Source organism: Pygoscelis adeliae, unplaced genomic scaffold, assembly GCF_000699105.1.
Source record: "Pygoscelis adeliae isolate BGI_AS28 unplaced genomic scaffold, ASM69910v1 Scaffold120, whole genome shotgun sequence".
In the NCBI taxonomy this organism is placed as follows: domain Eukaryota; kingdom Metazoa; phylum Chordata; class Aves; order Sphenisciformes; family Spheniscidae; genus Pygoscelis; species Pygoscelis adeliae.
The window spans coordinates 1,002,091-1,015,873 of NW_008824032.1; the positions used below are offsets into that span (position 1 = coordinate 1,002,091).

The window sequence follows — 13,783 nt, forward strand, 5'->3', positions numbered from 1 at the left end:
CCTAACTCTGCTTCCCAACTGGAGACAGTCCCCCTTGGAGTGGTGCTAGCTGACCCACCCACCCACCCCCTCACCTGCCCAGCCAGCCCTGTCCCTTACCTGAGCAAGCGTTGTGTCTGCACAGGCTTTCCGGGCATCCTGGATAAGAGACAAGAGCAGATGAGACAGAAGAAAGCCATGTGAGGAAGGCAATGGCATGTGAAATTCAGGGGCATAGCCTGGGAGCTGCTAGAGGTAGGAACTGTGGATTTGCTGTGTTTGGATTGTGGCCAGCACATGGGGATCCTGGTCTGTGACCAGGGCACCTCAGCACACCAGTCAAACATCAGGAAGGTGAGTCAAAAGCTACTCAGCATCCAGTTCCCCATGCTATACCCTCTCCATGGAGACTCCCACCTGGCAGAACACCAGCTGCCTCCCATACAGAGAAGGTCCTAGGGACACACTAGACTCTCTGCTCCCCTGCAGACACAATGCCTGTGGCCACTTCCTTCTCACTGCTGTAGTCCCCTCTTCTCTCCCCCTCTTCCCCCCACCACGCTATGAAGATCTCCATTAGCACTTAAAGGGCTGTGCAGAACTGCAGAGGGCTCCAAGGATGTAGATGGAAAAAGCTCAACTCCAAGTTGTGGCTGAGGAGCAGAACTTGGACACGGGGGGGCGGGTAGACAATCTTTGAGCAGTTTCATGACTGTTGCCAGCATTACCGCAATCTGCTTCTTCAGCTGCTCAGCCTCCTGCTTCATCTGTTCCATTTCCCCCATCTTTCTGACCTAGGGGTGGCTCCTCCACGCGGGGCAGCCTTGATTCTGTGGAGACAAATCAAAGGAGAGAGGTGTGAGGTAGAAAGGGCACTAATATGACTGCTCAGTTATGCAAATGTAGGCATCTCTGATAAGGGCTTAGCAACCATTTCTTGGCTGAATGATTGGTAATGTCATGCTGTAACGGCTCAAAGCCCTTAGCATTTGGAAAGTTTGTACTGGGCCTGATCAAAGGTCCATTTGGTCTTGTATCCTGCTTACATGTACACTGGGAAGCTGAAGACCTCCAGAACCTCTTGCTGAGGTTCTGGCTGCACTTTCCCCCTCACCTCTTTATTTATAACCTCCCCATTCCAGGCCCTAGCAAGTCCTGGTTCCTCTTCATCAGCTTCTCCCTGTCCATCTCAGCTCCAGGAGGAGAAAACTTGATGGGGGGAGCCCACTGGCTATTTCCTATCATTTGTCCTAGGCAAAGCATCAGCACTCAGTGCCCACCAGCTTTTTGACCACCAAAGAAATCTGGGGGCTGTTGAGGTGCTCTGTCAGGGTTCCCTTCTGGTTTCCCATCCAAAAAAAAAAAAAAAAAAAGGAAAAAAAAAAGGTGGATACCTAGGGAATGATCTAAGAATAACAGAAGCAGATAGTGGTATTTCTCCTACTTTCCTAGCCCCAGCTTTTCATTGACTTCCAAAGCTAGAGGCAGCATTACTGTATGCAAGTTCTTGATGGATTTTTCTTCTATGTGTTTGTCCACACACTTTTTGCACCCATGCTGAAATTTAACATCCTTCATGGTGAGGACTTCCACAGCTTAGTGGCATGCTCTGCAAGGAAGTTCCTGGTTCTGTTACTCCCAAAAGGCTCTAGTTCCACTTGGTGGTACCTAGCTTTTGAGTTGGAAGAATCAGCAAATAACTGGTCTCCATTCACCTCAGCATCACTTTTTTTTTTTTAATAGATCTTTATCATATCCGTCTTCATCCATCTCTTATCCAGACTGCACAGCACACTTAGTCATTCCTCCCATGTAAGCTGTTACATCCTATTATCTTTGTTGTTCTCTAAGTCCTTTTCAGCTGTTTACAGAGTATAGATGATACATTTTTGCAGGGAGGGCAATGAACCAGAACTGTAATCCATATTCAAGATACAGGTGCACCATACAATTATACAGCATCTGTTTTGTTCTCTTTTTCTTCTTACGTGCACTTAAAACTTCACCAGTGATTCTAGCATTTCCCAGTCTTGCAGACAAATCTGGTCTTTATTGCTTCACTCTTTCTCCTGGGTAGGTGTCAGTGTCCAGATGTGCTCCAGGTATTCATCATTAGAACCAGCACTTTGCCCAAGGCCAAGAAATGCTCCAGCAGCATCTGCAGAACTTCTCCTTCTAGTCCCCGTGAGTCACATCGCCTCCATCCCCCTCTGGCCTGTTGCCTGAAGGCCTGGTTTCTTCTAGCCAATGGGGCTGTGGGTCCTTCCATGCCAGGCTGCTCTCTTGCTGTGGTCAAGCACATGTAGATAGCTCCCGAGTCCCACCTTTCTCATGGCTTCATAGAGCTCTTCGAGTTTCCCTCCAGAGCCCATTCCCCTGAACGTCTCTGTGGCTTTCCTTTGATCTTCCAGGCAGGGTGAGTTTCTGCTTGGTCAATGACTGCCGAGGCATGGCTTGAGTGTAGAAAAAACAGGGAGATACAGGTTTCCCCCAGCTCCCAGGAAGCATGAGCTTATCCCGGAGGGAGGCTATTTCAGGCTATACTTTGCAGAGAAAGAGTTATACCTGCTGCCTGCAAGCCTGAACAGCCACAGCACTGCTGTCTCTTCCTTACTCCCTGCCCATGCACTGCATGTGGCTGCTTTCCCAGTTTGCTGACCCCAGCATGTGGCGAGGGAGCAGGAGACGGGTCCAGGGCTGCAGTGTCAGGGCCTGGAGGCAGGTGCTACAGCAGTGGCCTGGAGCTGTCAACCTCAGCTATGCTGAAGGACAGGGACAGACCAGCATGTGAGCTGGGCTCTTTCCACTGTTTTTTTTCTTCTCTTGTTTTGACAGAGCAGTGATGAGGAGGTTCCTCCCAGCAAGGATACATAGCTGCACCTGGTTGAGTGATGCTGGCCGTGAAAACCCACCTGAATGCATTTCTCCTCCTTTGGGGAGGGGCTGGGCACCCCACACCACCTCCCAGCTAACTGACAGACTGGGGAGATGCTGGGGAAGGCCTTGCAGCTTTCAGTAGGAAGCTGCACATCCTTATCTTGTGGCGTTTGCCCTTCAGCTTTGGTGCACAGTCAAGCTGCAGAGACCGCATCCAGCTCTGGTCAATGCCTCTGAGCACACCAAGTGGCAAACCTGAACTTCCAGCCACCCTTCTAACCCTACCATTGTGGTCCACACCTTCCCCTTTCTCAGTTTTCCCCAGGACTGATCTTATGTCTCCTCCATCAGCCATAAGTGTTGGATTGCCTTTTCCTGCTGGGCCACCTCTTCCCTCTCTACTCACTCCTTCTAGTCTCCTCTGCTAGGTCCCCAAGGCCTGGCTTCCCCACAGCGATCCCTTCTTAGAACTTCTCCCAGCTGGAACGGCACTGGCTTTCTGCCCTCCAGGCTGTCATTTCACAGACCATTGGCCATCTGAGATCATCATCCAGTCCCCTGCCCTAATCTGTGGACTTCTGCTTTTGCCCACCCAGACCTACATGGAGGTGGGAGCCTTGGTCTCTCTTCCTTCCAATTTCTGCCCCAGGTGAAGCTGGCTGCACATGTCCTCCCCACCACCCAGTCTTCCTTGCATCTCTCCTGCTTTTTTACCATCCCCTTCCCCTCCCCAGGTGTTTCTTTCTCAATGCTGGCACTTGCACAGGAGACCCAGTTCACAGGTGCCTGCTCTGTGAAGCTGCACAACCAGATGAGGGGCTTTCGGAGCTGGCGGGCAGATCGAAGGGCAGGGGCACGATGTCGAGGACGGATAAAAAGGGCTAAACATAGAGAAGGTGCAGCTCAGGTTCAGGACTCCATTCAAACCTTTAAATCCCTTTCAGAGGACACTCTAAATGAAGCTGGGAATTGTTCTCAGCCTCAGAAGGACAAGGAGCCACAGATGAGCAATAATAATAGCTCCAGCTTTGCCTGTCGCCTCCACCCATCACATCCCAGTGCAATTTGTGGAGAGTGAATTACCTGGTCTCCAGTGGAGTGCAGCTGCCTCCCAGGAGGCCCATGGCAGGTGTGCAAAAGAGCAGCTCGTCATGGTCATGTAAATTTAGGACAGGAAATGGGGGAACAACAGGGGAAAGGGGAACGGAGTGTGGAGTCTGACCAAGGCACGTTCCTGCCATGACCAGCGGAACCTTAGGGATGCATGTTTCTTGTGGATCTATGGATCAGCTCACGGTTGCTCATGGTAGCTGCCCAGCCTGGTTTTAATGGGAAAGGCTTCTAAATGGTGCACGCTCAGTGCTTTCTGGAAGTAAGGGCTCTTTCGGGTGAATGCTAAGCAGTAGAGGAAACCAAATCCTTAGGTACCTTTGAAAAAGCAATTCACCACCACCCCAGCATTGCAAAGAGCTACTGACAGGAGGACCTTGGCACCAGCGCTGGTCCAGAGTTGCACCTCCTACAAGCATCACTGAGGAGAATGGCACAGCCAAACAGAGCCTGGGCTTAGTCGGTTCACACCAGCCTTCTTCTGAGCTCTGCCTTAGCTGTGCTCATCCAGTTCACAGTTCTTGGCTTTTGAAACCACATTTCATTTCTCCTGCTATCCAACATGGCAGTTCTTTCCCCTTCTGCCTTTTCTGACAAACTTGCTGGAGGCACCTGCTGTAGCGCTCCTGTCTGTGGGCAACCAGGCCCATCCTGAGCCCTTGGGTGTCTGCTCATAGCAGACCAAATGCCTCTACTATGGTGTGAGGCTGAGTGGGGTCTGGAATCATCCGTCTTCTGCCTTTTGCTGCCACGCCATGACTTTTCAGGGCAGTGGCTACACCCCTTGCACCATGCCATGGTGGGGGCCCAGCCTGCACCCCAGGGGCTGTCCTACTGAGCCACCTGCATCACTCCCTTGTGGGGATCGGGGTGCAAGTGATGGGTGCGAAGAAAGGGGAGGTGAACTCCCTTATTTCCTATCCTCTGGGTAACTTTCCCCACACTGGGAAGGGAGTGGTCCCTTTGTGGGATGCTGAGAGAGGGCTGTAAATAGAAAAGGGAAAGGTGCAGGAAGGATATCTGAGTATTAATAGGCAGCATCCCTGGGTCTCTGTGTAATCCCTGGCTGGCCTTGCATGCTCGTCCTGGTGACCCTGGGCTCCTTGCAGAGCTGGATACAGAGATGATCCCCCTCTTCTGTGATGGAGATCAAAGGCCAGGGTAAAATTACCCTGCTCTGCTCCTTGCTTTCTGAGGGTTCCTTTTCCATCCAGAAAAGCAGTCAGCTGCAAAGAGGTGTGCACAGGGGCGAGCTGCAAAGAGGTGTGCACAGGGGCGCACCGGGAGTGCAGGACTGTATGGGTAGCGAGTGCCAGGTCCCTCAGGGGAGGCGTTACCCTCCTGTTCCATACTGGAAACTGGTGAGATTTGCCTGCCAAGGGGAAAACAAGCAACCCCCTCCCAGTGCAAAGCCCCTCATCATAGTAAAGACATCTGAGTGCTAACCCCAACTCCTTCCCCGCCATGACCTTCCCTCCCACATCCTCAGATGGGATCAGCCCATGTACAAAAACTCCCCATGGTGTCACACCAAGAAACCCAGGGTCCCAAGTGCCAGGCTCACCAAGGTGACCTCAGGCATCACAACAAGGCAGCATCCTTACCAGGATCTGTAGAGCCAGGTGGGTTGCAGTCCCCCCTGGATGGGACTCTCACGGCCTGCCTCCCCTGCTGAGAATGGCTCCCCGACAGCCAGAAGCTCCTTGTCCCTGTGCGGTCTCCAGTCAGTCCTGCCCTTCCACCCAGCGAGTCCCTTGCTCCCTCTCTGTTCCTCAGCCTCTCCCAGGACTGATCTCCCCATGGGGAGCTGGAAGGCTGTGGACGGGAGAGGCTGGGGGAGGGCTGATTCCAGGAGCAGCGTCAGGCAAATTAAATCAGACACCAGAGACTTGGGGAAATCGGATTGGGACATAATGCAAAGCAGGTGGATGGGGAGGGGTGAAAAGAGGGTAGCACGCTGCTCCTGAAGGGAAAGAAACCATCACAGGTAGATTTGACTCCCTCTGTTTATACCAGCAACAAACTAATAAAGTGAAGATTAGCCAGAACACGCTAGGATTATCAGCCACTGGGGCAGGGCTTGCTGCACCTCACCGTCCACAAGAATTCCCATTTTCCCAGGGACAGCATGCCGCTTGTGTCCTGGGCAGGGCGGGAAGAGGGATGGTGCCACCCACGGTGGCCCTGCCAAGGGAAAACCCATGGCAGGGCTGGGGTCACACCCTCTCTGGGCAGCAAACTGGGCTCCGCATGGGGAAAACAGAACTGGGCACAGGGGCCAGGGGTGGCAAAAGATTTGGTGGCGTGCCTTTTGGCAGCCACCTTAGTGAGATGCTGCGAGAGGATTATCTTGGCCTCAATCTCTTTTAATCTCTCCCGCGGCTTTGGCCCAAGCCTGAGATAAATACCTTTTAACGGATCTCATCTGACGTCAGGAGGCCATCAGTCTAATCACCCAAGCCACCTTTGGGCAAAGCAAGCCAGAGATATGGACACTGACCCCTCACCCCCCAACATGTCCTCGTCAAGCAGGAACCATCCAGTGCCCCCACATAAATCATTGGGACGGTCATGTGAATGCTAGGATGTGATGGACCTCCTGCCAGGGAGAGGGAATTTGAAATGCACACACCAAATTGTCTTTTTCCTATGACCCTGGGGAGGACGGGACGCAAAAAGGGTTGCCGATGCAGGCTTCCCAAGCTTGTGTGTTAAGGAAGTGCCAGGATTCAGATTGAGGAAAAAATTCCCTTTCTATAGAGCAGGGGCCCTGTGCCAACAGCGACGAGGGGATCACCCACCCACCTCTTAGACCACTGGCCTTGGCCCTACAGATTTCTTCCATCTGAACTGTAGTTGGCACCTTCATGCACAACTCTCATCAAGGCCTGTTGTATGTCATGACCACAGATTGATCTCTGGCTCCAGCGCTTCCCAGGAAAAGGGTCACTGCTCTTTTTGATACTCCATATCCACCCCATTCAATTCCTGTTTGGCTACAATATAATCCCATCTCGGGACACTAATCCCCTGGGCAGTGACAGCAGATTGTCTTTGTATCAGGGTGGAAAAAGATAAACAAAATACTTCTGCTTTCAGAGGCAATTTCGTGCACGAAGCTGAAAAAAAAAAAGAAGAGAAGCCTTGCTGCAGGGAAACATAAGCAGTGCCTTTTCTTAAAGGCACTCCCCACCCTTTCCGGGGGTTAGGCATGGCAGAGCCGACTTTCTCTCTTGCTGTCCCTTATCAGAAGTAGCTGGCATCTGGGAAAATACTTTGTTTGTTTTCTTTCACTGAGGGCTCCATGTCCTTCCACCATTTGTTAATTAAATTTCCATCAGCAACGAGTGTGCAAGTCCCCCTCCTGGTATACAGACTAAAGCTCCCACCAACATGTGTCCAGCATTTTGCTTTTATTCCATATATTCAGTCCCTCACCTTCCCTCTCTCAGACCAACTGTGAGTTTATGGAGTTTGCAGGTGCCCAGGAAATTCAGAGACTTCTGTTTTGAGTTCCTGAATGTGAGACAGCCCTTGCTGAAAGACCCCAGGCTCCTCTTCCCCCTCTTGGATTTGGCCCTGGATGACCAAGAAGCTGGCCCTGAGAGGAGTGGGGTGAGGAGACCCTGCCTTCTTACTTCTGAGTCACACAAACATGTTGGTGAGGCAGTGAAGAAAGTTCCTGGTGTCACTGACTTTAATACTCTGTCCTTGCTCCCATTTTTCAGCTGCTGGGATGTCACGGAGAAGAAAGCTGCATCCCTCCCCATCACTACGGCTCTAGCATGCTAATACACTGCTCCAGGCCACTGAGGTCCCGGTAGTACCAAGACCTGCCAGGCCATGTTGTGTGCCAGTCCTGCCCCCGGGGCCTCGCATACTCAGAATTCATCTCTGGCCCGCAGCTCCTTGGGGTGCTGCGTCCTGTCTGAGCCGGCGGCTTGTGGCCTGGCTCCGCCGCTGGGAAAGGGAAGCTCTGAGGAGGATCTGCCTCTGTGATCAGCCTCCTGATGTTCTTCTCCATCAGGCCGGTCCTGCTCCACAGCCCTCTGTTCCATCAGCTCCTCTGCCTTCACCCGCTCCTGCAGCCATGGAGACAGAGATGATGTGAACCCCTCCCTGCTAGGGTCTTCGTCCTGCTCGCCGGGGCTGACAAGACACATCTTGTCATCCATCCATCCATCCATCCATCCATCCATCCATCCATCCACATCCATCCAACCCCCCCCAGAGCCCATTCTCTCTTGCAAGACCCATCACAGGCTGGCCCCTCCACCAGGTACCTTGTCAGAGGAGAAGCCCCAGCTGCTGCACTAGGCCCTGCCCCATGGGAAAGCGCACAAGCCACTCCTCAGAGGGATTTGATCTAGCTTGGAGATACTCACATCCATTTCTCCAGCATGGTCCTTTACCTGCTCGGCATGCTCCTGGGAGTGTGTGTACCAGAGAGCAATGGCGCAGCGCCTCCCGCGGCTCACTGCCCACACGCCGTGGGGGTTCTCCTTGCCAGAGCTGAAGGCTACCAGCCTCCCACACTTAGGACGCACCTCGGCCTGCCAGGAGAGAGAGGAGACAATGAAGCCAGCAGCCCCCTGCTCTGGGGTATACGGTTGTTGTACAGAGGTAATGTTGCCTCTGAGAAGGTGGAACAGCGGAGAGCCACTAGGCATCCACTGCCAGTCTATGAGCAAGATAGACCTTGGGGAGGGACACAGAGAATCAAAGGGACAACCTATGTCACAGACACCCACAGACTGCAAAGAGCTGGAATATCTCAGCTAGAAAGGAGTTAACCTCTCCTCTGTCTGAGATTTGCCTCAATTTGCCTTTAGCTGTCCCTATTTGAATCTGCCACAGCACCAGCACTAGATTGTTTTTGTACTGGTGGGATCCAATAACCAACTAGTTTCCTCCCACCCAGACTAAGCCTCACCCTCAGTCCTCCCTCCTTCTTTTGGCCAGTCCCAGACTTACTGTGACAGTCACAGTGTCCATTTCAGTAAAGAAAAGGCCCCCACCTTGGAAGTCATCATTGAGGTAGAGAATGCCACTGCAGAAAAAAAGAAAGAGGACATATGGACGGTGAAGCTCATTCCTCTCAGGTGCTTCCCCACACTCCTTGTCACAGGAGGCTGTGGCACCTGAATGACACCACAGGTTCAAAAAGTGACTAGACAGACCAATTAACAGGAGAATGCATTTGGGGGTGTTAAATACAGCAGTGCCTAACTCGGGGGAGTCCCTGAGCTGCAAGCCACAGGAGGCTAGGAGAGTATGCCAGGGAGTTAGCTCTACGCGCTTGTCCTCTTTTGTTTTTATTTTAATCATCTGCAGCACGCATCTGTGGCACTGTTGTAACAATGCCCTGGGGTAGACGGACCTTGGTTCTGACCTGGCATGATGTTATGTTTTAAGATTGGAAATAATCCAAAGCCTGGAAGAGGAGACTGATCAGCAAAGAAAGCCATGTCTTAAGAGTCAAGGAATTTCAGGGTAACGTAAGAATGGTCAAAAAGAGGCTTAGTGCATGCAGAAAAGAAAATTCAAACAAGAAATTTCTTTACTAACGTTAGACAAAACAAGAAGTAGTGAGGCCACTGTGCAGTGCAGGTGAGACCACAGTCAACTAGGTGAAAGAATGGACCACAAACTACTTGAGTTCCTCTTGGTATTCAATTAAGCTGACAGAAAACGTCAGAGGAACAAAAGAGGCTCATTAATGGGACTGGGAGAAAGAAACAGAAATCAACACTGTGTCTGCTGAAGTAAAATGTTAAGGACATAAGGACAGTGAGAGGATTACCAACCCTGAAACCCAGGAAGTTATGGCTCTTCTGCCATAGGGTTTTAATAAGACTGTGAAGTCAGGGTGGTAACAAAACTGGAGAAAAGCAGGGAAAGCTCTCACATGCACAAAGGGGCCAGAGGGTAGGGATAATGGTTGAAGCACAAACAGGACTGTTAGCCTGACCTCAGTAGTCTGCAGGGCTTTAGACTCCATTTCTGAGGAGAAGGATAACTGAAGGATGAGGTAAATGGAAAACGGTCTTAAAATGTAACATGGGGGTCCTAAAAGCAGATTGGGCTAGCCACACAACCTTTCACAAAACAGTTGCTTTCCCAGGGAAAGACAACATGCTCGATCTCAGCAGTTTGGACTCTGGTAAAAGCACTCAGAACAGTGCCACTAGAGAAATTACTAATGAACACAGAGAAGGTGAAGAAGAGCACGTGAACAGCACACAGTGCACCACTGGCACCGAAAGGAGTACTGTTCACCTGGAGGAGGATCACTGGAACTCTTGGACCCCTGGGCCCAATCCTGTCCAACAGTTTCATTAATGACCATAGCACAAATACACAGAAGAGATCCAGGAAGTTTGGAGCACAAGGCCCTCTTTCAAAAGGACACTGGAAGAGCTCAGCCCTTGTGAGTTGGTTGATCAGTCACAATTTACTCTGCAAGAGGACAGGAATACTCCTGGAAATAGCTCAGTGGCATAGATCCCAGGAAGATATTTTAACATACATTCAAGTAGAAGTCAGAGAAGCCCGCTACCCACGGAGGAGTGAGGTGACAGGACAGCTTTCCCACAGGAGGGACAGAGGTCTAACCAGTTACATGAGAGAGCCTGGTAGCTTTACAATCTGACTATACCAAGTCAACCTCTGTATCAGAAAGGAAATGGACTTAACGATACTGGAATTCCCTCTAAAGTCCCACTTCCTTACCATAGGCTGCTCAGAGAAGATTTCTGCTCTGGGTACAGCTACCACTCAAAGAAAAGGCGAATAAGATTTCTGGATGCTCAGGGATGGCATGGTAAATAGGAGGAATCAACTGTAGCGAACTGACCTCATTTGGCTGCAGTGTGCAACAACTGTCGCCATCTTTAAAACCTCATCTTTAAAATCTCATCTTTAAAATTTCAGGTTCTTTCACAGAAGAGTAACAAACCCTGCCACAGGCCGGAAAAAGCTCTCATATGGAATGGAAAAACCCAACACAAAGTATTGGCAGTCAATCCTGAGAGATGAACGGAGAGAATAGTCACCAAAGTACACTGACTGCTCAAACAAAGGAAATCCAAAGAGCTTGGTTCTCCCTCTCCTGTAATGCATGGAAGACTGTGAAAGATGGAACTTGATTAGAAGAAACAGACTGTCATAAGTGCTGGCAGTGGACTATAGTACTGCGGTAGACCCACAAGACAATAATTTGGTATCATGGTTCTAGTCCGTGCAGCCTTCCAGCCTCGTTCTGCTTTCCATTAATGCTGGCTGTGAGGAGGGAGAAGGGAGAAAGGAGAAAGTGCAGATCTTCCTAGCCTAGGGAAGGTGTTTCACACCTTGTTCTGAAGCCACTGATGCAGCCTTCTGCCTGATGCTACAGTCCTGGCTGGCTTTGAGCCAACACCACATCACCTGGTTTCTATAAGCTGAGCTTATCCTCTGATGGGGCCAGGGAGACATTCTGATCTCCACATGATCTAATGCAGGTCCCCTTCTTCTCTTACCTGTAGTCCCTGTACACATAGGCAGGTGGTTCTCTCCAGCACTCTTGCCCCTCAGGATCCAAGAGACAATTATCAGCATGGACAGGATGACTAAGATCCATGCGACCTTCCTGTTCCTCTGAAAAGGGAAGTTACAAAAAGGAGTATGGGCATTTTCAGTTTCAAGAAAGAATAAGGCAGAGAGAAAGGAGCACAGTGAGAGTGAAGGGAAGAGAGTCTCCTGAGAGCACATGGCTGGGACTGAGGAGACTCTCTAGGAGACAGGGACTAACAGGGTGAAAGATTCTTTACCGTCCACAGCTGTGCGGCACACAAGGTGTGTGAATGAGAAATGGAGTTTCTTTCCAGGAGTAAAATAGGACTCTATGATTTTCCGCGATTTCTCACTGGTCTGCAGAAGCAATTTGGCATCTCTCCAGTCCACGTCCCCATTCTGGGCCAGCTACAAGTGAAAAACAAGCCTGTTAGAGTGTCTTTGTGTGTAAGTATTCTAAGAAGTGGTACATGTACACAGTACAGAAGAAGAGACCTGTGTAAAGTCCTGTGGTGACACATGTAAGAAAATAACACGTTTTCTCATGTAAATGTAAGTCAGGAGTACACCTGTACAGCACAGCAATTCTTTCCTTCCACTCAGCACATGAAGCCACATCTGGAATGCAGCATCATTTTGGGTCCCCGAGTACACAAGGGACACTAGCAAACTGGAGTGAGTCTTCAGTGAAGGGTCTTAAGATGGCAGGGGTGCTGGAGCACAACTTAGAAAAAGAGGTTGAAAGAGCTGTGTTTCTTCAGCCTAGGGAAGACCAAAGGAGGATCTAACTACAGTCTCCTGTCACCTAAAAGGGGGTTACAGAGAAGATGGAGACAGTCTCTTCTCAGAGGGACACACTGAAAAGACAAGAGGCAACAGGCAAAAGCTGCAGCAAGGGAAATTTTGGCTAGATATAAAGAAAAATTTCACCCTCCCAAGAGTGGTACAGCACTGAAACAGGTGCCTAGAGAGGATGGGGAATCTCCACCCTTGGAGATGTTCAGGACTTGCCTGCACAAAGTCTTCAGGGATCTCATCTAGCTTTGGAATTAGCCATGCTGTGAGCAGGGGTCAGACTAGAGATCTCCAGAGGCTCCTTCCACCTTAATTTATTCTCCAATTCTAAGCTAAGCATGTCTGTTAGACTACTGCACAGGGACAAGTAGCAATCCCGAAACCCTGTCTCACAGGAGAGAAAGCACTTGTCAAGTCCTCCATGTACAACGTGCCTAAACGTGATTGTGGAGGAGGAGGGTCAGGGGAGACCGCACGTGCTTATGAGGAAGATAACACACCCATGACCCCATCCAGACTACACTTCACAGAGAAAGACGCTCGGGTGGCAAACACTTTCTGGACAATCAAGAAGGCGGCAGACTCACAGAGCCACTTACCTGCATGGCCTTCAAAACGGTTAACCCTTCAAATCTCTCATGTGGGGTGTGAGGCGACCGTCTTGCCCGGTAGCCATCTCCTGCTTCTCCTGCTGCCTGGAATAGAAGGACAGAGATGACACACATTAGGCTGCCATCTCTCCTCCACGGAAACACTACAACCCTGCCAGCTGCGGGGGAAAGTACACATACAGGAGCTCCTACAAGACCCAGGCCTCACCTTTGTCAGCCGGAGGAGGTCCTTACACTCAGACTCCGTCAGCACTCCGTCAAACACAACCCTCTGGGTTCCATTCATCTGGCGGGAATCCATCGTGACAGCAATACCCTCAAAAGGCAAAGGACCTGTCGAGAAGAAAGTACAGATAGGCATGAGCAAGCTTTGGACAAGGAGCCCTCAGACACCAACCCCCAGCCTGGATAAGGAAGTGGAGGGACACTATACATTCTCTGAGAAGACAGGACAGTTCCCCAGAAGTGCCCACTCCTCGCAGACCTGGGCCACTTGCACCCCTCACATGCTTCAGGGGAACCAGAGCATCAGCTGGGGAAGCTGGCCTACAGCGAGTGCTTCAGGAGCCAGCAGAAACTTGGGGCTTGCTGGGAGAGCAGCAGGGAGCTGGGGAAAGTTGAGTGCACTGTGGATCGCAGCAGCAGAACAGGTCCAGCCTACTGGGGTGAGGCTCTGGAGAAAAGAAGCAGGTAAACACCTCCATCAACCCTCCTTTCAATCACACATCTTACCCCAGAATTATCTCCAGTGCATCTTTCTACTTTCTTCAGCCCCGAAGGGAAGCAATGGATAGTAGTTGGTGATTTGCTCTTTCAATCTTTGGCCTTTTTTTCCACCCCCATCTGACCTCTGGATGGTC

At 50.8% G+C, this 13,783-nt stretch overlaps 2 protein-coding genes across 5 annotated transcripts in view; both read right to left on the minus strand.

Annotated features, from left to right (window-relative positions):
• The window catches only part of GNB3 (guanine nucleotide binding protein (G protein), beta polypeptide 3), a 5,243-nt gene extending 4,479 nt beyond the window's left edge, over window positions 1-764 (minus strand). The window contains exons 1-2 of one of the 4 annotated variants that reach the window (XM_009328833.1): window positions 708-764; window positions 98-138 (exon numbers count right to left, since the gene is read on the minus strand). In XM_009328833.1, the coding sequence (XP_009327108.1) occupies window positions 98-138; window positions 708-764 (98 nt within the window). Of the gene's footprint in view, window positions 1-74; window positions 139-670 lie in introns of all 4 variants that reach the window. The other 3 variants (XM_009328841.1, XM_009328823.1, XM_009328849.1) reach the window with 3 other exon arrangements.
• A 6,643-nt stretch (window positions 765-7,407) lies between these two features.
• Window positions 7,408-13,783, minus strand: part of LEPREL2 (leprecan-like 2) — a gene marked incomplete at its 5' end in the record, with an annotated part of 10,827 nt that continues 4,451 nt past the window's right edge. The window contains 8 exons of the mRNA XM_009330016.1: window positions 7,408-8,048; window positions 8,379-8,519; window positions 8,941-9,016; window positions 11,484-11,601; window positions 11,775-11,925; window positions 12,912-13,007; window positions 13,132-13,256; window positions 13,357-13,464. Of these exons, the coding sequence (XP_009328291.1) occupies window positions 7,848-8,048; window positions 8,379-8,519; window positions 8,941-9,016; window positions 11,484-11,601; window positions 11,775-11,925; window positions 12,912-13,007; window positions 13,132-13,256; window positions 13,357-13,464 (1,016 nt within the window). The remainder of the gene's footprint in view (window positions 8,049-8,378; window positions 8,520-8,940; window positions 9,017-11,483; window positions 11,602-11,774; window positions 11,926-12,911; window positions 13,008-13,131; window positions 13,257-13,356; window positions 13,465-13,783) is intronic.